Here is a 22,658-nt window from a genome sequence, read left to right as displayed (position 1 = left end):
GTAAAGAAATTTACATTGACATCACTTTGAACATAGAAGGAAGAAGTGGAGTTTTTCTTAGCAAGATATTTAGAAAGGATACCTTTGTCAATAATCCACTGAAATAGCAGGCTTCTAATTAGAGATGCAGAAGTCTCCTGGAGTCCTTATCTATTTTTATGTGAAGGTAAGCATCCGGGAGATCTGTAGAGCACATCCATTCATTCTTTTGAATACAATGAAGAAGTGACTGCACCAAGACTATTCAAGTGTTTTTTTTTTCAGCATAACTGTTTTAGACACTTGGATTTCTTCATTTTCCTTGAAACCAAAAAGAAGAGCAAGTAAAATCCTGACCTGATCTGGTGGGTGAATGTCTCTTTTTTTACATACATGTCAGATCAGACAGATTGGATGAGGAGGATGCAAAAGTCATGTACTTGCCATAATGATAGATTCTCATCCCAGTCCAGTCAATACAACAGTATGCCTTGCTTCCGCCTGCCAATTAAGTAGGATCTGAAGGACCTCCTTTTTCCTTAATTAAAGGCAGTACAAATGTACTGTGATTTAGGCACCAAACTTGATCTGAGGTGGTCAGAGAGGAGTAGGATATTGCGGGTAAAAAATTTAGGAAGGGCTTGAGGCTGGAGCCTCAATTCAGATGGATCAGAACCAAGTGGGGGCTCGATGACCCACAAGTTGTATCAGACAGACTGATAGGATCTATAGTTATGGGTAAGTACATAACTTTCGTTTTTCTTTTTTATTAATGTATGTGTGCCTGTGTCTTAAGTGATAATTTAATAAAGGGGTTTAAGTATATACTGTGCACTGTGTGTTGTTCTTCTGTGGGGTCTTTAGAGGAAAAGGCTGTTATATTTCTTCCCTTCAGTTTTCATTCCTTTTTTTCTTCCTCTCTCTCTCTCTCTCAGTAGTAGGCATGCAGGTGCCCTCAGAGTTAGGTTCTATAGTATAAGCTCTGCATGATTTTCTGTGACTTTTACCTGGTCACTGTTTCGGGAGCTGAAAAAAAGAGCTTCATAACTCTTGAGCACCGTACAGAGTCTCCCAGATTAAACCAACTCTTGGCCTAGTTATGTCACAGTCTATCAGGACTAACACAACTCCAGTTACTTGCTTTAGGCATGTCCCAGTCCAGTGTATTGGAAACACATCTACCTTGTCCAGGCTCCATAGGTTGACATAGCACGTGCAACTTGAATTTCTGTTTTTTTGGCAGGATCAGGGTAGACTTTGGCAAAGTTGCTATGTAGGGGCTGCTGTCAAACTACTTCACTCTTGATTGTATGCAACTTTGAAATTGTTTAAAAAAAAAGTCCGTGGCTGAGATGTTCCCCAAAAAATATACATTATATAGTTGATTCCCATATTTCCAGATCTTCAGAGCATTGCATTTTATTTTTTTCATTTTTTTAACTAAAGAATTTTGTTGTCTAATCAGTTTTATCTTGGCAGTGTTATATCACATTATTGCTACCAAAGTTGACAAAGTAAATACAGACAACAAATACAATCCAGAAATGAAATGGGCTGTTGGTTCTTTAGTTTGTTTGTATATATTAAAATAGCATATATTTCATGTCTGTGTGTTTGTGTGCACCAGCATACACTTAGTTCCCCCACTACTACCCCATTTTCGTGAAGCATAAATGATAGATGGTCAAAATGCTTCACAATGTAAGCATTAAGTGCAAAGCAAAAGAAAACTTTTACTTGCCATAATAAACTGTCTTTGGTAAATGATGAATTTTTGTCTCTTTTTCTGGAAAATTAGAGATCTGAAATTATGCTTGAATAATTGTTATGCATGTCACTTTCTTTTCCTTTGACCATGTTAATGCTTCACTTGTTAATTTTGTTTTCTGAATCACATTCAAGTCCTGTACACATTATGATGATTTCACAGACATCAAAAAAGTGAAATTTTGGTTATACAGAATTTCAGGCAACACCATGGAGAGGATCCTGCATTTGTACATGTATGATTCAATAAAAGAACAAAAGGAATGTTTAGAAGACATTAAATCTGTTGTAATCCCTGCCATTTTCTGAGAGATCAGTAATTTTCATACTATTTTATGAAATTTGAGATGTGCAAATTTGGACATTTCAAGGTGCTTAAGTATATTGTGGCAGCCGTAATGCAACTAAAGTGAAAGTGCTGCAAAATGTTTTGTTCTGTGGCTTCATTAATTTCTCCTCTTGTTTTCTTGTCTAGCTGGCAGTCGATCCAGCTCTCCAGGCAAACTTCTTGGAAGCACAAGTGGTGGATGGAGTACTGGACCTCAAAGAGTGGCAGCAGTCGTGCCACAGTCTGAAAAACGCAGTAAAATCCCTCGTAGTCAAGGATGTAGTCGTGAGACCAGTCCCAACAGACTAGGATTAGGTAAGAGTTCTTGTGATAGTCTGCTTTGGATGGTAAGGTTAAAATAATTTAATTTAAAACAGTCTTCCTGCTACTTGTCATCTCATCAGTTCCTCCTTGTGTAACTGGTGATCGGTCTTAGTCATCCCTAGCTGCAGTCCACAGTTCTGACTTGACTATAAGGTCAGCTTCATTGTTTGGCATCAGTGATTGGAGCTTGCTTGATAAAAGCAAATAACTTTTAAGAGCTGGTATTTTAACTTCTGACATTCCAGTAAGGCTTTCCTGTTTGATGTGTTACTGTAGTATGATATGTGCTTTTGCTATTTTTACTCCTTGAACATTTATGGTGGGAACTGAATTTCCTGGTACTTAACCACACTGCTGCTTAAAATTCTTTGCTAAGATGATACTAAACTGACCATCTTGATTGGCAGAGATATGGAACTTTAAGCAAGGACATAAGGAGAAATGCAGCAAAATATGAAGGTGATATTTGCTGTGTATCAGAACTACTTAAAAACCTAACACAGAATGTTGGAATAGGACAGCATGACAAACAGAATTTTTTAGACATCTTTATTAACATTGTGGCATAGTGACGTGTGTACACATTCATTTTTAAAACTTTAAAACAACTTTTCTCATTTGTATACATTGCACAAATATGATTTCTGTCTTTATATTCAGTTTGACATTACATAGATTGTTCAAGTCCTGCCTTGACTGAGGAATAACTCCTCTTGAACATTATTCTGTGTGTGTTGCTCACAAAGGTTCCATATATTTTTGTGTAGTTTACTCAGCACGTCAAGCAGAACGTTCACTTGGTTTACATTTTTTGACTTTCTGTAATTTGGCTGGCAGACCTTATAGTAGGTTATAGTTTTAGTGGTTGTGATGTAGCCATCACCATCACCAAAAGAGATAACATTGTTGACATATAGCTTTTAAAAGTTCCCAGTTTCAACATTCAGTGTAAAAGAATTTGTACATAAAGCTCTGTACATGACCGTGATAGTATTCCATTTAAAATTTTGCTGGCATTTTCAAGGTCATCAATGAAAACAAACAATATAATTATAATAATAATTAGTAGTATTACTAATTATGTTTGTTAACCAGGTAGGTCCACTGGACACACAGACCCTTTTCAGGGGTAACCCAGAAACAACATTGGCTAAGTGGTCAAGGTCACACAGTAGGTCAGACAAGATGACACAGTAGGCAAATGAAAACAGGGAATCAAACCCTCTACCACAGGCACTACAGCTCACACCAACTGCCAGATTATGTTAGAGCTAGTCCATCAGAGTGTAATCTGGATTACTTGTGGTGCCTAGGGCAGAATGCTTAGGAATTTAAAATGTTCTATTGTCAGAATCTTGAAGAAGCAAAAGGTAAATAACTGAAAATATGATTTTTAAAGAATAATTAGAACATAGTACCTGAAAAGATGCATTCTAGACATATTTAGAACAGGTACAAGTTAAAAGTATTTTTTTTTCTTTACAGTGATGACAGTTTAAAAATTTAGCAGGCTGTCCATTATGTTTAACTGTGCATTAAATTGGCAGAGCACTGATAGATACGGAGTTTGCTGTGTGAGTGTCTCAGATACAAGTACACATACCAGCATCACATGGTCTTCACTCATACCTTGTGTGTCAGTGCTACATTTGTGATTCACCGCCATTATCATTCTCACTGTATGCTGTTCAGGGAGAGTGCCTGGAGGTATATAAAATACTGGTGATGGATGTTGGCACGGCACATATTTAACTAAAAGGGGCTAAATCTTTAAAGTTTTGACATAGGTACAGACTGGCTGGACCTATGTACCATTTGAGGTTATTTTCTATAGGGTTTATATTCTGTTTCATACAAGATTGTACAATATCATTATATTGGCTGTTTTCTTTGGTACATTTAGACTTGTAACTTGTAACTCTATGGCAGCTGGTACTTATTTTTTGTTTAGAAGAGATGCAGCTCATAAAATCAACAATTTAACACAAAAGCTGTGAGTAGCATGTTGCTGAACTCGGCAGCACTGTGGTGTTGCAGATGTTTTTTGTTAGAAAATAAAATGTATATTCCACACAGATAAACTGCTGGCTGTTTTGGCAAATTTCAGGTGCATACATTATTTACCTCTCAGTTTTGCAAAAGCACCATACTCAAATACATTTGTCAGTCAGTCCCTTTTCCTATTCCACATTTTTCTGTCTGATGTAGTTCAATTGGTCTTACCTTACACCTAGGCCTAATACAGATAGGCTGTGTTACACATAATGTAAATAAGCAGTCTGCTATCTTCCAGTTGCAATGTTGCTACTCAGAAGAAAGGAAAGTTGCATTGTGTAGAAACACACCTTATATGAAGCCATGTGTACCTATTGGAATTTAGCTATATGGTAATTGTTTAAAGGTGGTACTTAATTAATGCACTGGAATAATATAATGTGGTGATTATGGTGGTGGCTGGGGGATGTATTTACACAGAAGGGGGGATTAGTTGATCTTTTGGAGTACAGTCCATTAATACGTTGAGTTGGTACAGGAGGGCACTGGCAAAGTGATTACACTATTGGAGATACAAGAGGGCACTGGCAAAGTGAATACACTGTTGGAGGTACAGGAGGGCACTGGCAAAGTGAATACACTGTTGGAGGTGCAGGAGGGTACTGGCAAAGTGAATATACTGTTGGAAGTACAGGAGGGCACTGGCAAAGTGAATACACTATTGGAGGTACAGGAGGGCACTGATAAAGGGAATACACTATTGGAGGTACAGGAGAGCACTGGCAAAGTGAATGTGTTGGAGGGTCAGAATTTTTACTACTTTGATGAAAGTAGAACTAGAATGATCACATGATTCTCATTTTTTAATTTAATTGATGAACAAAGAAAGCTCCAAACTGATGAGAAGAACAGTGAAATGTGGCCATTAGTCTTGGCTAGTGTCATTGTGCTCATTTCTTTGGGTAGATAATGAACTGTGCTGCAGTCTGTATTAACGTGACCCACTGTGCACATACTTGTTAGTAATGTTTTAATGTAATTTAGTAATTAATGATATTTAATTCCAGATAAAAGGATTTGTTACCTAATATATTTCGGATCCTGAGTTTCATGTAATGTATTTTTAACTCAACAAATGTCTTTACTTAAGTTTTATGTACGTGTTCCAGTACATGTTAGCACATGTTTTTAAAGGGAGGTTTTCCTCCTTTTTTCTTTTTTGCATATTTCCCATTGCTTCAGCTGCAGACTTGTTCATTTAGGGGATACCCCCAAATGATGGTGTTCTAGCATTAAGAAAAGTGTTAAAAAAATGGTACATATGATTTTTTGATAAGGTCCATTTGATGTGTTGTACTGTGCCCCTTAATGTTTGTATGTACTCAACAAGTTGCTTTTACTGATGGTGTAAGATTTTGTTCATAATAAACTTGTTCACCTTCTCTGATACCTCTCCATGCTGCATGCTAGTACGGAGCAGCCGTATCCCCCGACCCAGCATGAGTCAGGGGTGCAGCCGCGATACCAGCCGTGAGAGCAGCCGAGACACAAGCCCTGCTCGGGGCTTTCCTCCACTTGGTGAGTACGCAGAGGCATTGGAGCCTTATAGGCTGATCTCCTTCTCTTATACCCTCCCAACACTTTTTGATTGCCTGTTTAGGATGCTGCCATATGGAATGGTCTTGCTTTTCCTCCACTGCTTACCTTTCCCCCCCTGTTTTTAGCCTTTTTCCTTTCTTTCTCCTTCTCTACATTTTGCATGTTTGGATTCTATTGGGTGCATAGAAAAATGAAAATGTTTTCCTTGTTACATCATTATTGTGAATAAAACTATTCTTGAACACTGCTGACAGCTTTTTGCTACTTGTTTTTACCCAAATGCTGCACTAATGGTGATATTAAGTAAACACTGTAATGACAAAGAGAAGAATTAAACTGTTTATCTTAATTTTACTCAGTCATACTCTTTGGATGGTGGTCTTAGCTGGAGGAACCATGGTTAATACATCTGGGATGGATAGTGTAACATTTGGAATGGCTGCAAGGCCAGTTTGTTAGGTAGTGCTGCTGAATTGGCTAGCAGTTTGTGCCAGCCCCCTCCAAATTTCTGTGATTATCCAGTCATCAGCTGTTTAGTTCTTAGTGCTCCATAATGAGATTTATCGTTTGTGAAATTTTATTCAGTAATCATGCTTGATTCCAACACTTTTAAACCTCCCAGGGTGAGGATTTACCTGTGATATCTGTAAAACTGTGACAAGCTGATGTGACCATCTTGGACCAGTCCATCTCCTGTTTTTACTGCTCAAGTCCCTGTTGTGTTATGGATCCATGCAGCACCTTTTTTACTACAGGATTCATGTCATTTGTAGTCATGAAGCAAGATTGTGGAACCTCTTAGTAATGTTCTTCGTGTTTCACTGTTGCAGTCATTACATTTGGGTTATCTGCTTGTAGGTAGCCCACAGTCGGCCTGATTAACAAAGTCTTGGGTTCTGCGTCAGATGCTGTACCTTCTTCCATGACGTCAGAGGTATAAAACATGCAGCCCACGCCCTTACATCAGTCTTTCTTGCCGTTCAGTGCCCGAAGCAGAAGCAGTTCGCAAGTGCCAGTCAGCCGACTCCTGAAATTTTCATTTTCGAGTTTCAGAACTGAAGTCTTCAACTAAAGACAAGTACCCCTTTGGGGAAACTTTTTCTTTCTCATTACCGTTGTCAGTAAAAATTAATAATTGCATTACTTGTGGAAAGCAAATACCTCATAAAGATTTTCATTCATACTGTATTCCTTGCTTAGACCCTGACCTGACGTACCTTGCTGTCGGTTTTGTGCTTTATTTAATCAGTGCACTATCCATTGACAGTGTATTTTCACCTCTAAATATTTCAGTTCTCAGTTTAATTATTCAGAAATGTCGTTGGTTAGCCATCCGACTATTTGGATTCCGAAAAAACAGAAAGATAAAGACAGAGACAGGCCGCCAAAGTCCAAAACTGTTGATGATTCTATTAAGCCAGCCGCCAGTTGACAGGTACTCAGTGAGGCACTTTCGCAGCCCCTGATACCCGCTACTTCTGATTCGCAGGCCTCTACTGAGACCCATTCGGAGTCCGGTATGCCGTGAAATGCTTCAACTATGGAACCTGCGAATGTCTCTACCTTGGATGGGTCTGGAGCCGCTGTGCAGGCACCGGCTTCTGAGGGTGTAATCAGGCCAACAGACTTGCATATTAAATTGACGCCTCTTTCTTTACTTAGGCCTAAATCTCGATCTATGCCTAAAAAACGATGCCCAGGCCACATGCTCAGGCCTCTATGCCTAATATACAAATGATAAGAATGGCTGAAGATCTAATAACTCTAATCAGGGGTAGCCAGCCCCCCCCCTTCTAAGACGCCTAGGACTGAAGTTGATTATGAATCTTCTGATCAGGATTCTGTTATTTGTGATTTTTCTGATGATCTGGATTTGCCCTTATCTACTTATGAAGATTCTGATGCAGAGGACTCTATTCCCTCTGCTTCCCCTCCTAAGGATTTTGTTTTGGGGAAACCTTACAATACTTTAAGGGAGCATTTCCACTGGGAAAGCCAGGATTTTTCTGATTCAGAAAAAGAGCCTTAGGGATTTCCTTCTCCTACCTCAGCATAGGCCTTTAGCTATTCCTCCTGTACTAGACATTGTTAATGATGCTTTTTTGGAATCTAGTTCGGCTTCTGATTCCCTGCTTTCTGCTCCCAGAAAACCTGACAGATACTACAGGGTCCCTGAGTCCCACAAGTTCCTTTTTAAAAATCCTATTGCAGATCCAGAGACTTATTTCACAGGGCCCAAGGGAATTAAGGCTTCTACTGCTGAAAATCCTACCCCTTCTGATAGAGACTCCAGGGTGCTGGATAGATGGGGTAAGAAGGTTTACACTTCTGCAGTCTTGGCCATTAGGGCTTTAAACTGCCAGTTTCATATGTTAAAGTATCAGCAACATGTTATTGGACTGCTTAAACAGAAAATTATGTTGATTCCTGACTGTGTGGAAAATAAAGAATTACAGGATTTAATGCATTCTGATAAACAAGTTAGAAAACATACTTTGCAATGTGGTTTTGATTCATTAGAGGCCTCTTGCAGGGCTGCTGTTACTGGGTCTGTGCTCAGAAGGCATGCTTGGCTCAAGGAGCAATCTTTACCTGATCATGTTAAAGCTAAATTGTTGGATGCTCCTTTAAATCAGGACCACCTGTTTGGCAACAAGGCTGAGGAAGTTCTTAAAAAGATGGAAGATAAAGCTAAGTCTATGGAAACTGTTATACAAGTTCAGCCTCCTAGATTTAGTTGGCACTGGCCCTATAAGAATTGGTCCTTTCCAGCCCCTTCCAGATCTTCTCAAGCCAAACCCAGACACAGCAAAAACCCCAGGTTTCAGTCCCAGGGGATTCACAGAACTAAGCATTGGGGCCTCCACTTCCAAGTCTGGAAATAATAAGACTCCCCTCTATGGTAAACTGTCTCAATGACTTCCTTTTAAAATTTCCAAGCACTGCTCAACTGACTGCCCATTTGGGGGTAAAGATTGCTCTTCATGCAAAGAATTGGGAACTCATTACCCAGGACAAATGGGTTTTAAATATAGTCGCCCAGGGATACAGATTTCACTTCCACACATTGCCAACACCAAGCAGGTGGCCGGACCTCCCCCCAAATTAGTTGGCAGAGGCCCAAAAACAAGTACTTTCTCTCTTAAGCATGGGGGCTATTCATCTGGTACCAGAAGAGAAAAGGGACAAGGTTTCTACTCAAGACTTTTCCTGGTACCCAGAAAAGACAATTCATGGCGTCCTATCCTGGACCTGTCTACTCTAAACACCTATTTGGAGATTCCAAAATTCAAGATGCGGACTCTTCACCAATTACTTCGTATGCTAGGCAAAGATGCCTGGTTGGCAACACTAAATTTAAAAGAAGCATACCTGCACATCCCAATCAGGGAATCTTGCAGAAGATACCTGTGCTTCAAAGCAGGCTACACGCACTATCAGTTCTCTGCACTGTCCTTTGCCTTATCTACTGCGTCCAGGGTATTCACAAAGTGCCTAGCTCCAGTTATTGCATTTTGCAGGCAAAGAAATATTCAAATATACCCATACCTAGACGATTGTCTAATTCAGGCAGAAAGCCAGGACATACTTTTGAATCATCTGGCCTTTGTACAAAGGGTTCTAACTTGTCTGGGGTACACCATAAATTAAAAGAAATCACACCTGGTACCTTGTCAACAAATTATATTCCTGGGAGCAAGCTTGAATACAACTTCCCAGATGGCTTACCTCACGCCAGAGAAACAAATTCATTTGACAAACTACTTCAAACAAGTGGCCACAAAACCCCTGCTATCTGCAAGACAAATACTGCAAGCCTTGGGGTTCATGGCCTCCTGAGTTCTTCTAATTCCATATGCAAGGTTGCATATGAGGAAACTACAGTGGTATCTAAATGCCTGTGGTGTCAACATTCTCAAGACCTGGAAACAATGATTCCTATCATACCTTGCCTACACCAAGAGGTCCTTTGGTGGGCAGAGGCCTGCCACCAAAGCAAAGGACTACCTTTCACACCACCCCCTGCCACCCAAACCCTAACAACAGACGCATCAGACTATGCATGGGGGGCTCACCTGGCAGGGAAGTGCATTCAGGGCAAATGGAACCCAAGTCAAATGCACCTGCATATCAATCAAAAAGAAATGTTAGCTGTACAGAATGTTCTGACAGCCTTCAAGGATCACATTCTTCCAGGACAAGTAATGGTAAAGACGGACAACATCACTGTTATGTGGTACATACACAAGCAGGGGGGTACACATTCTTACCCCCTCTACAGACTAGCCATGGCATTGTGGAACCACAGCCTTGAGCTACCAAGTGCACCTACAAGCTCCATTCCTGCCAGGAAAATTAAATACACTAACAGACAGACTAAGCAGAAACCTCATGGACCCACATGAGTGGAAACTGGAACAAAGGATTTTCAACATGTTGACAAGCAAATGGGGGAGCCCAGATATAGACCTGTGTGCCTCTCCCCAGAACTACCAATTGGACAAATTTTGCACAAGGACTCCCCACAAACAAGCCTGGAAAGTGAATGCTCTGTCCTTCAGCTGGAAAAACCTATCGGTTTATGCCCCCCCCCCCCTCTGCTTCTGCTCTCCAAAGTACTACTAAAAATCAAACAGGACAAACCAAGGATGATTTTGATTGCTCTAGACTGGCCGCGCCAACACTGGCACTCCCTCCTGTGCAGTGTGTCACGGTTATCTCCATGGCACCTGCCTTAGACTCCTTCCCTGCTGTCTCAGCAGGAGAACCAGATTCTGCACCCTCAGCTTCTAACACTGAACCTTGCAGCCTGGTTAATTACTTAATCTTTCCTTTACCATCCCTCAGCAAACCTGTGATAGATATCATTTTAGAGGCAAGGAGGCCTATTACTAGAAAATCTTATGCTGAAAAATGGAAATGATTCTGTGCCTGGAACCAATCTCAAGGGATGAGCACAGCATCTCCCAATTTACCTCAGATTTTACAATACTTAACTGAGGTGCTTCACTAGGGCCTGACTTTTTCCTCCATTAAAATCCACACCTCAGCCATTTCAGCTCATTTTGCACAGAACCCTCCCCTCTTCTCTCATCCACTGCTCAAGCAGTTCCTCAGAGGGGCCAAAAATTTGAGACCACCCAGGAGAGCTCCAACCCCAGCCTGGGACCTTACGTTTGTCTTGGAGAAACTCACTCTACCTCCTTTCGAGCCAGCTGCTACTGCAGACTTAAACTTTCTTTCTTGGAAAACAGCTTTCCTTTTAGCAATCACTTCAGCTAGAAGGGTATCTGAATTACAGGCCCTTATGGCACTGGAGCCTTTCATCATCTTTCATGCGGACAGGGTGCCCCTCAGAACCAATCCATCCTTAATGCCCAACGTGGTATCCAGTTTGGCTCTTAATCAGTCCATTCATTTGCCAACCTTCTTTCCCAATCCACAGAATAAGTGAAACTGTATTAGTGCTCTTAAGCGCTAAAACGCGGAATTACGTTAGCGTTCATGGTAGGGTGGCCCCATACATGTTAAATTTAGGTAAATATCTGATGTAATGTGATCCTATCTTGCCTACATTCTCTACAGATGGGTTCGGAGCCGATCCTCGGCTCCGACTCGGCAGCTATACAATAGAACGCAGTCTCTTATTGGCTGAGTTAACTCATATCCCAGGATGCACCACTACTGCTTCCCCAGATCTCGTTTGCCGCTGCTAAGCATAGACGTGGTCTCGGACTTGGCTGAGCTAAGTACCTCTTGTGACAAAATTTTCTGTCATTTTTTCTGCAAAAACTGACCCAAAAGCTGTTTTAACAGCTACTTGTTGTGTGTGATTGTGTATTAGGCGATTTTTGTGGTAAATTTGTATTTTTTGGGCAAGTGTTTTCGTTGAGTCAGAGTGGCCTTGCCCTATTCCGCGCTCTTTTTGTTAGAGTTGTAGTTGTGTAGTTTTTTGTGTATTTTTCGAAGTTTACTTGTGTCTTTACGATGTCGAAGGAACATAGACCATCGGGGTTCAAAAAATGTTCGAAATGCAACTATAAAATGTCCATTACGGACGACCATTCCTTGTGTGTTTACAGTTTGGGGCCGAAGCACCTCCAGGAATCCTGTAGCGTTTGCCACGCTTTTTCCTCTCGCGTGTTTCAAGAGAGGAAAAATAAATTGATTTTGAAAGGGCTTATTACCCCTTCCTTTGAGGAAGCCCTATCTTCTTCTTCCCCTTCGAGGAAGAAAAAATCTTCGGCTCCGACCAGCCCGTCGGAGCCGGCAGCTAAAAAGTCAAGGCAGGCTTCTCCGTCGGCTCCACGGACTTCGGAGCCGAGGGTGGAACGGTCTGCCTCGATGTCTCCAGCCTCGACTCCTCTGGCTTCAGAGTCGAGGGCTCGGGCGTCGAGAGGCGAGTCATCTCCATCGGCTCCACTGCCTTTGGAGCCGATGAGGGTTGCCCGCTCAGACTCTTCCCCTTCAGTGCCGAAGTCCCCATCAGCTCCGAGGGAAATTGCAGTGGTAGTGGAATCTCCCTTCGCGCCGATACTTCCCGAAACCATACGGAGCCGGTCCCCCAGTCTTTCGGAGCCGGAGGAGAAGTCGACTCGGACCCGGTCCGTCTCTTCTCGGTCGTCGAGGATGTCTGATTCGGATGTAGACAGGGTGCTTCAAAGGCTTTTTCAGTCTCCGGTCTTTCAAAAGTTGGTCTCGGCTCCAGCCCAGTCGGCTCCGGAGCCGATTTCCCACCCTGCTATCTCGGTTCCTCCTCCAACAGCTTTGGCGCTGTTGGAGTCGGTGTTGGTGGAGCCGGTGGAGGTTGTCAGGTCGGTTCCGACCCTAACTCCAACCCCGCCCTTCGGGTTGGGGTTCGGTACGCGGACCTCCTCTGTCGGCCCCGGGGGGGGATGCTTCGGGACCGATCCTTTCGGTTCCGAGCCTCCCTCTCGGTGCGTCGGCAGCGGGAGTTCCGACTGCTGTTGTGGCCTTGGGGGTTGAACCATCCCAGGACTTTGGGGGTCCCGCCTTCAAGGCCATGAGGAGTGCCTTGGCCAAATCCTCTCTGGCCACTTCTACCATCTCACCACCACCTTCCCTTGGCACGGAGACTGGCTCCTTTGCAATCCCCCTGTCTCACGACAGCGGAGCCCGTGGGCCTAAGGTTACCCCCATCGGGGGTTCCCTTCTTCCTGGAGGTCCCTCCAAAATGTCTTCGGAGGAACCTCCGAGGAAGAAACAGTGCAAGAGGAAGCACGTCGACTCCCCTGATGAGTCCCTCACCTCGGATACCGACCTCGATGATGCGGAAGGGTCCCCCAAGTCATCCTCGGATGATGTATCCTTTGCGGACATCTTGGAGATCCTTAAGCAACGAGGCGACTGGCAGTCCAAACCCCCTTCTGCTGAGGAGTCGGTGTTCCTCAAGGCCTTCGGGGCTCAGCCCTCCGCCTCCTGGGTGTCTCCGCCCTTCGATGAGCTTCTGGATTTGATCTCTCGAAGGGCGTGGGATCACCCGGACTCCGTTGAACCGGTGCCAGCTCGCCCTAATAAATTCCTTTCGGCACCCCCTGACAAGGACTTTCTTTCCAAAGGTGTGGCTGTAGATGCCTTGGTGGCATCTGCCACCCAGCAAGATGTGGCAGAGGCTTCAACGTCCGTCCATCCTCCTAATAAGGAGTCTAAGAGCATGGATCGGTACGGGAAGTGCACCCTTAATTCAGCAACCTTTACATTAAGGTCTCTGAACTACTTGACGCATTTCACCAGACTGCAGAGGGATCTGGTCAAGGAGCTTTCGGATGCCCTCTCCGGTAACTTACCTGAGCAGTTTGCCTAGACGGTTAACTCCCAGTTGGCTACCCTGTCCTCCTTATCCAACTCATCCATGAGGCTCATTTCGTATGCAGCCCAAGGAGCAAGCAGAGCGGCGGGAACAGGTGTTGCTCTATGGAGACAAGCCTGGCTACGCCTGTGTCACTTTGCGGAGGCCTTTAAGTCTTACTTTGCCGACGCCCCCTTCGATGGGTCCTCTCTGTTTGGACCCAAGGTAAAGGACACTTTGACCCGCTGCGAACAGGAGGGTAAGACTTTAACTGCCGTAGGGGCCCGGTTTTCCACTCCCTTCAGACCTTATCCCAAGGCTCGAAGAGGAGGGAAAATGTGGTTCCGTAAGTCTCAAAAGCCTTACTCGTCGCAGCAGAGCGATTCCCCTTCTAGAGGCAGAGGAGGGGGAAATTTTTCAGGGAGACGCCGTCCCAGAGGCGGCGGAGGCCCCCGCAACACTGGAGACCGCGAGTCCTTTCGTGGCTCCTCCTCCTTCCAACATCCCTGGAGGAGTGCCCGACTGTGCAGCTCCGGAGCCAGTCGGGGGTCGTTTTTCGAGGCACCTAAAGGCCTGGGAAAGTATCACTCAGGACCAATGGGTGCTCCGAATCATCACCGGAGGTTACACTATCCCCTTCTCTCAACCCCCCCCACCATCCCAAAGAATCCCGGACCCACCACCCAGTCAACGGGATCTGGCAGCCAGCGAAATATCGAAGCTGCTTCAAAAAGGAGTCATCCAACCTGTCCCCGCAGATCAGGCCGGATCAGGGACTTACTCAAGATTCTTTTTGGTACCAAAAAAGACCGGGGACTTGAGGCCCATTTTGGATCTCAGCAAGTTAAACCGATCAGTGAAAAAGTCCAAATTCCGGATGGTCACCTTGCAATCCATTCTCCCGCTGTTGGAGAAAGGTGTTTGGATGTGCTCCATAGATCTCAAAGATGCCTATTATCACATTCTGATAGATCAGGTGTCAAGGAGACACTTGCGCTTCAGCCTAGGAGACAGTCATTTCCAGTTCCGTGCACTGCCCTTTGGTCTCACCACAGCCCCCAGGGTGTTCACCAAATGTTTGGCAGTGGTGACTGCTCACTTGAGAAGTCTAGGATTCCACGTGTTTCCATACCTAGACGACTGGCTCCTAACTGCCACCTCCAAGCATCTACTCCTCAAAACTCTAGCAGCCACCATTTCCCTAGGCAACTCCTTAGGAATCACCTTCAATTGGACAAAATCCGTATTGCTGCCATCACAGCGTATTCTGTTTATTGGTGCAGAAATAGACTCAAGGCAGATGCGAGTCTATCTTCCTGTGGAAAGGATAGCAACACTGCAGTCTCAGGTTCGGGCATTACTCCTCAGACGTCGCGCTCCAGCGAGAATGGTCCTGCAGCTGTTGGGTTCCATGTCAGCCACCATTCTTCTGGTCCCCTTGGCAAGGTTGCATATGAGGATACTCCAGTGGCTCCTATCAGTCCAGTGGTCTTATCAAGACCTTCCCCTCAGTCACCATATATTGATCACAGAGACGTGCAAACAGGATCTTCGTTGGTGGCTTCTTTCCTCCAACCTGAATCTAGGGCGACCATTCGTTCCTCCACTCCCCTTGGCCACGTTGACTACGGACGCCTCCCAGACAGGGTGGGGGGGACATTATCTGGACAGGTCGGTCCAAGGCACATGGCACTCCAACGAGAGTCTTCTCCACATCAATATCCTGGAAATGAGGGCGGTGCTTTTAACGTTGCAAGCACTGCACGATCACCTCCCTCAGGGTACGATTGCCATTCAGTCCGACAACATGTCGGTAGTCTGGTACTTGAACAAGCAAGGAGGGACCAGGTCTTACCCCCTTTGCAAAGAGGCCATGAAGGTATGGGATTGGGCGATTGCTACCAAACGTTTTCTAGTGGCAACACACATTCCGGGGAGATCCAATGTGATAGCCGACAGACTGAGCAGGACTATTCTTTCCCCTCACGAGTGGTCCTTGAACGACAGAGTGGTAACACGATTTTCACGAGATGGGGAGCTCCATGTTGCGATCTTTTCACAACTCCCCTCAACTCAAAATGCCAGCAGTTCTTCTCTCTCACCCCGGTTCCAGGGGAGATCCCCAAGGATGCTCTAGTCCAAGCTTGGCCCCCCGGTCTGCTATACGCCTTTCCACCAGTTCCCCTTCTCCCCAAGGTAATTCAGAAGGCGATTCGCTTGGAAAGCAAAATGATTCTAATCGCCCCATACTGGCCTCATCAAGTCTGGTTCCCCTTTCTTCACAAGTATGCATTGGAGGGTCCCTGGTTCCTGGACCAAGTTCCGGACCTCTTGACGCATCAGTCAGGACAACTCCATCAGTCCCTCCATTCATTGAAGCTAGCAGCTTGGCTACTCCTCTTCTGACCATAGTTAGGAGCCATTCTTTCGACCCTGAAGTCATGCATATTTTGTCCTCGGCTCACAAGACTTCTACTAAGAAGATGTATAGCAGTAAATGGAAGAGGTTTGCTATTTGGGCCCAACTCCGAGGATTAGACCCTATGACAGCCTCGGTGTCAGAGGTTCTGAAGTTTTTAACTTCCCTGTTCAACCAGGGTTGTTCGGTGTCTACCATCAAAGTTCAATTGGCGGCTATTTCCAATTTTCACGAGAGCGTAGAACCACCTTTAATGAGCAACAAGTTGTGCAAAGCTTTTATTAAAGGAGCTTGGCTTCTACGGCCTCCTATATCTCATCCCGCACCACCGTGGGACCTTAACGTAGTGTTAGGTGCATTAACCAAACATCAGTGTTAGGTGCATTAACCAAACATCCCTTTGAGCCGGCAGCAACCTGTGACTTAAAAGTTCTTTCTTGGAAGACTGCCCTTCTAGTTGCTATTACATCAGCCAGGCGAGTTTCAGAACTTCAAGCCCTATGCGTCAAACCACCATACCTGGTATTTCACAAGGATAGAGTATCTCTTAGACCAAACCCATCCTTTATACCAAAGGTTTGTTCTAACTTTTGTTTGCAACAATCACTGGAATTACCGTTTTTTTCCCTAAGTATTCAAACAGAGCTGAGTATACCTTTCACAGCTTAGACGTGCACAGACAATTACGTTTCTATTTGGATAGGACACACCAAGCACGAAAATCAGATCAACTGTTTGTGTCCTTTTCGGATAGTAAATTGGGCAAAGCCGTCACGAAAGTCACTATTGCCAAATGGATCAGAGACTGTGTCAGTCATATTTATCGCATTTCAAATAAGGAGCTTACAGTTCCAGTGAAAGCTCATTCTACCAGGGCTATGGCCACTTCGGCAGCCTTTCATTCCAAGCTCTCCATTAGTGACATCTGTGCGGCTGCTACGTGGTCTTCTCTACACACCTTTATTTCTCACTACAAATTGGATGTGGCATCTAGGGGTCGAGCTTCCTTCGGTTCCACGGTTCTCCGGACCGTTTTCCAATGAGCCACCCAGGAATTAGGTGCTAGGGATGCTGTCCCATCTGTAGAGAATGTAGGTGAGATAGGATCACATTACATCTTTTAGTTATGTACTTACCATAACTTTAGATGTATGGGATCCATCTCGCCTACATTCCTAATAACCCACCCTCCTTCCCCCTGCCTTGTAGGCCAGAAGAGACCGGACGATCCGAATTAACTTCTTCCTCTCTTGAAACACCTGGCAGTGTTATAACAACAGTCTATGTGTGTGTGTGTGCATGTGTGCGGACAAACAAGATCTGGGGAATCAGTAGTGGTGCATCCTGGGATATGAGGTAACTCAGCCAATAAGAGACTGCATTCTATTGTATAGCTGCCGAGTCGGAGCCGAGGATCGGCTCCGAACCCATCTGTAGAGAATGTAGGCGAGATGGATCCCATACATCTAAAGTTATGGTAAGTACATAACTAAAAGTTCTTCTTAACAAGAGAACACATGTAGTATTTCAGCCAACAGGTACACATGAATCTCCTACCTCTTTCTCCATGTTGGGCAACTGTTATCTCCACCATGAAGTATATTGATGTCTAGTGTATTCCTTGTACGGCTTTTTCTGGGAACTGTATAGTTGCTGTTTTACTGATACTTTGAGCCCTACTGTGTGTATATCACTTCAAAACTGCATTTACCTTAGTGTGTTAACCTCATTGAATATTTTGGAACTACTAACTAGTGTATACCTGGTTAAGTGTTTACATATGCACTCTCTTTAGTAGTTGAATTACTTAAAAAGAGTGTCCGACCTACTGTTTACCTCGCCATTATTTTTCTCTCTCTCTTTATGTATCCAGCTATCCAACCTGCTTGACCTGCACTAGGCTTTGACTTTATTGCTCTGTATAAGACTGCTGCCTCTTTCCCAAGCTAAGGAAAATATCCAAACCTTTCTCTGGGCATCATTCCCTCAAGGAAACAAGAAAGTATGTTTTAAACCACTGTTTGTAAATATTACACTTCTTATATAACCCCAGTTGTCTGTTGTACACTCCCTAGCCAGGGCAGCCAGCAGCCTCAAACGTCTCCGTCCCAACTTCCATGTCTTCCCCTCTTATAGCCTCTTCATACAACTCCTGAGTTAGCCTCCCTCTCCCACTAGATCTGCTATCCCTGTGAGTAGCCTTGGCTGAAGGATAGTCTGTGCCCACTAGGTGGCACTCTCCTCTCAGGCCTCATCTCCTTGAACAACTGTCTTCCAATCTTAAATTATAGATCTCAGACATTCACTTCCTAATAAATCTATCTGGCAGACCCACTATACCCCCCCTTTTTTTACTAAACATTTCTTTACTGCACAACCTACCATCTCCCCTTAAACTTACCTTAACAGTCAGCTCTCCACTGATTGTTTTCTCAAAATTTAGTCCTTCACTGGCTCTTCCCACTCCGTTCGCCCTGCGGGCTAACTCCGCTCCCCTGCCCCCAAAACTCACCCGCCCCCAGTACTCCTTCTTTTATACTACCCTAACCACACCTCCTAATTACTCTGCCACTCCCACACATCACATTCCTCCAACTACAATTCTTCCTTCCTGTACACCCAACTTCCACTCCCAACCCGTCAAAACTCACTCTCTTCTATTACCTCACCCATACTGTCTATCCCAATTACTACCTTACCCAATAATGTCGCCACTAACTTCCACCATATCTCCACAACCTAGACCACATCACTACCTCATACCCCCACTTCTCATACTTTATCTTCTCACCGCCTATGAATTCAACACTCAACATCCTAATTCAGTTACCACCACTAGTATCCAACCACACCACACCCCCACACAAATACTACCCCACCTCATCTCCAGTTCCACTACTCCAAAAGCTCTCCATCCCATACGACCTACATATTTAAACTCTAGGGCTAAAAACTATCACCAACTCCTGCTAAAGATCACCAAACTCATAAGGAGTATATTACCTACCCTAATAGCTGACGGCGATATCCACCCTAACCCAGGCCCAAACTCACAGGCTACTACTAACCCCACAAATAGTACTTCTAACCTAAGAAGCTCATATCATGCCCCTTGCTCATTTCTAGTCTGTCACCTAAATATTAAAAGTATAAATAAGAAAATCCACTATCTGCATTCCCTCCTGGACATGCACTCCCCTGATCTACTCTGTCTTACAGAAACGTGGCTCAAGCCCACTATCCCTGATAATGAAATTATACCCCCAGACTACAATATAACAAGACTCGACCGGAAAGGTAAAAAAGGAGACGGAGTAGCCATCCCTTTTAAATCCACTCTTGAGGTATCCACAATTACCACCCCACAAGAACTGACGACTACCAACTCGGAAACAATCATCTCAAAAGTCCGACTTAAACACAAATCTCTAAACATAGTATGTACCTATATTCCCCCAGGCAACAACATAGACACCTTAAAATGTATCTCCAATGGTTATCCACTAACCACCCCCAAGAAACAATCATTCTCGGGGACTTCAATATCGACTGGCTAACATGTTCATCAAACTTCCCCACCATCCATATCAACTTACATGGTTTCTCCCAAATAATTACTTCCCCCACTAGAATCAGTAAACCCAACAATAAGGAAAGTATCCTAGATTGGATCTTAATAAATAACTACCCTCAGTTATACAAATCAGGTACCCTACCTGAGGACATGAGCGACCACCTCTTAACCTATATAATCAGAAAAAAAGGATGCTATGTCTCAACAAACTACCTTTAAAACCCTTAGGTTTATAAAGAACTTTAACCTAACTTGTTTCCAGGCTGAACTTAACTCATGCAAATGGGTCAATCTTAAAGTACTCCCCCTTGATGAAGCAGTCTCAGAATTCAATGCTAGATTCCTTGCCATCTTAGACAGGCATGCTCCCACACGAACAATCAAAACCAAAAACAAAACTGCTCCATGGCTAACCAATAGTACTAGACACAAACATATTGCTAGAAACACAGCATGGACCTCCTGGAGAGCCACCAAATCCCCACAAGCCCACATTAGATACAGAAAAATGATAAATGAAACAAAAAGCTCTATTGTGTTAGACAAACAAAACTACTATTTAAATTTACAGCAAAAACACCAAAATCAACCCCAGAAATTCTGGTCATGTCTGAATAAACTGCTCCACCCAGGCAAATCTGCACCCCCACCCCCTCAGCTACCCTACAGCTACCTCCTAAGAGTGTTGCAATGACCTGTAATACTTTCTTCACAGAAACAGTCCAGTCCCTAGCTAACAGCCTATCTCCCATCTTCTCTACTACAACCGCACCCACTCAGTCAAATATACCTCCCTTTAAATTTGATCCTATACCCACAGACTATATTAAATCCTTGCTTAAGAAACTAAAACCCACCACTCTGGCAGCAGACCTACTTCCTGCAGAGTTTCTGCAAAAGTCCGCTAATGAAATAGCATACCCTATCTCCATCCTAATCAACCGTACTATACACGAATCCTACATTCCCTCCATCACTGGAAAATCTCTCACATTATTCCCCTTCATAAAGGGGGAAACTCCACAGAACTCTCTAACTACAGACCTATAGCCATACTATCTCCCTTAGCCAAAATAATGGAAAAATGCATACACAAGCAAATTCTAACACACCTTACTCAGAATACTCTACTAGCATCAACCCAGCATGGATTTAGACCTGCACATAGTACAACTACTGCCCTTCTCTCCTTTTCTCACACAATAAGTCACAACCATTATCAAAATAAGCTCTCTTCTGCCCTCTTTCTCGATCTTTCAAAAGCATTTGACATGGTAAAATCACCACCTACTCCTAGACTCTCTAAAATCACTTTCCTTAGACAACCCAGTAATTAACTGGTTCCACTCTTGCCTCCATGGCAGACAACAAGCTATTCTATGGAAAGACCATCTATCCCCCCTTCTACCTGTCAACCTTGGGAGTACTCCAAGGTTCTATATTGGGTCCCTTCCTTTTCACTATTTTCATAAACGACCTACCCAATGTTATCCCAGATACAACTTGTATACAGTATGCAGATGACTCCAAACTTATCTGCTCTGCCTCCACTCCCACAGAACTACAATCCCTATCCCAAATCACCTTCAATAAAGTAGAGAATTGGCTGAATAATCGTTGCCTCCTGCTTAACCCAAACAAAACCAAACTTCTTCTTTTCTCCCCTACCCGTAAGTTAACATTACCAAAAATTACAATTTCATCTACAATGGCACCATAATCTCCCCTGAACCTCACACTAAACTACTTGGAGTAATCATTGATAATAATCTGAAGTATGATGTCTGTATAGACAAAACCATAAAAAAAAGTTAACAAAAAATAGGCTCCTTGTATAGGATTAAACAATTCTTAACCCCATCTGCCAGAACTGCCATAGCTCGGACACATCTGCTGTCAACCCTTCTCTACGCCTCACCCATCCTTACAAAGCTAAGTAAATCAAACCTTAACAAAATCACTACCTCCTCTAACAATATAGCTAGATTTGCCACAGGGTCAGCCTATAGAACCCACCACTGTCAAAATCTTCACAAACTAGGCTGGCTAGAACTACCCAATCAGCTCCATTATAACCAACTCATAGTTATACTTAAAACCCTCTACCTACCTACCAGTACTCCCATTCTGTCTAATATTATTACCCCCTGCAGCAACCTAGCATCCCTCCTCTCATCCAACAGAATGCTAGTACAATCAACCAAAGCCAACAACTCGGCTGGTGAATCTTTATTCTCCAACTCTGCTGGAAAAAATGGAACCTACTTCCTGCTGAACTAATAACTATATCCTCCCTGTTCCAATTTAAAACATCCCTAAAGATCTATCTAAACAGGGATTGGCTATGTCCATGTCTAAACCCAGACTAACCAAAAAATAACAAATAGGTAAGAAAATACATAGTTATGTCCATGTCTCCACCTAGACTAACCCCAAAAAAAAAAAAAGACGACAAATGTAAGATAAACTCAGCTCACAGAGGTGAAATACCCATTAATAACCTTCCCCCACCCAAACAACATACACTTCTCTACAAACTTTAGAATCCTATTATCAGGAATATAGCTTGTTTCCTACCCATTCTGAGCCTATGCTCTTCTCCCCCTCTATATTCTATTCACAAAAATTTTCCTTCTTAGCTAACCACCTTTTATCTTAACCGTCATCCTTACATTCAACCTTGAAATTCATGTCTTTCTCTCTTACACACTTCAAACATGTATAATGTTATCTCTATATGAATACCATAAACCCACAATGTTTGCTTCAATTAGATGGAACCTTGACTATAAATTGTTAGTGATTTCTTAAATGTGTTGATTTCTGTGTAACTACTTTAAGTGTCAATTGTTTGCAATGCGGA

General features: G+C 43.5%; 1 protein-coding gene across 1 annotated transcript in view; it reads left to right on the top strand.

Annotated features, from left to right (window-relative positions):
• The window catches only part of CLASP1 (cytoplasmic linker associated protein 1), a 4,127,769-nt gene that overhangs the window by 2,347,714 nt on the left and 1,757,397 nt on the right, over positions 1 to 22,658 (top strand). The window contains exons 22-23 of the mRNA XM_044073692.1: positions 2,222 to 2,389; positions 5,864 to 5,971. Coding sequence (XP_043929627.1) covers positions 2,222 to 2,389; positions 5,864 to 5,971 — 276 coding nt within the window. The remainder of the gene's footprint in view (positions 1 to 2,221; positions 2,390 to 5,863; positions 5,972 to 22,658) is intronic.

The sequence above is a fragment of the Protopterus annectens genome, chromosome 6.part0, assembly GCF_019279795.1.
Source record: "Protopterus annectens isolate FY-2018-M chromosome 6.part0, PAN1.0, whole genome shotgun sequence".
Taxonomy (NCBI): Eukaryota; Metazoa; Chordata; order Ceratodontiformes; family Protopteridae; genus Protopterus; species Protopterus annectens.
The sequence above is the reverse complement of the archived record's forward strand: the minus strand, read 5'-3'. Positions and strand labels throughout refer to the sequence as shown.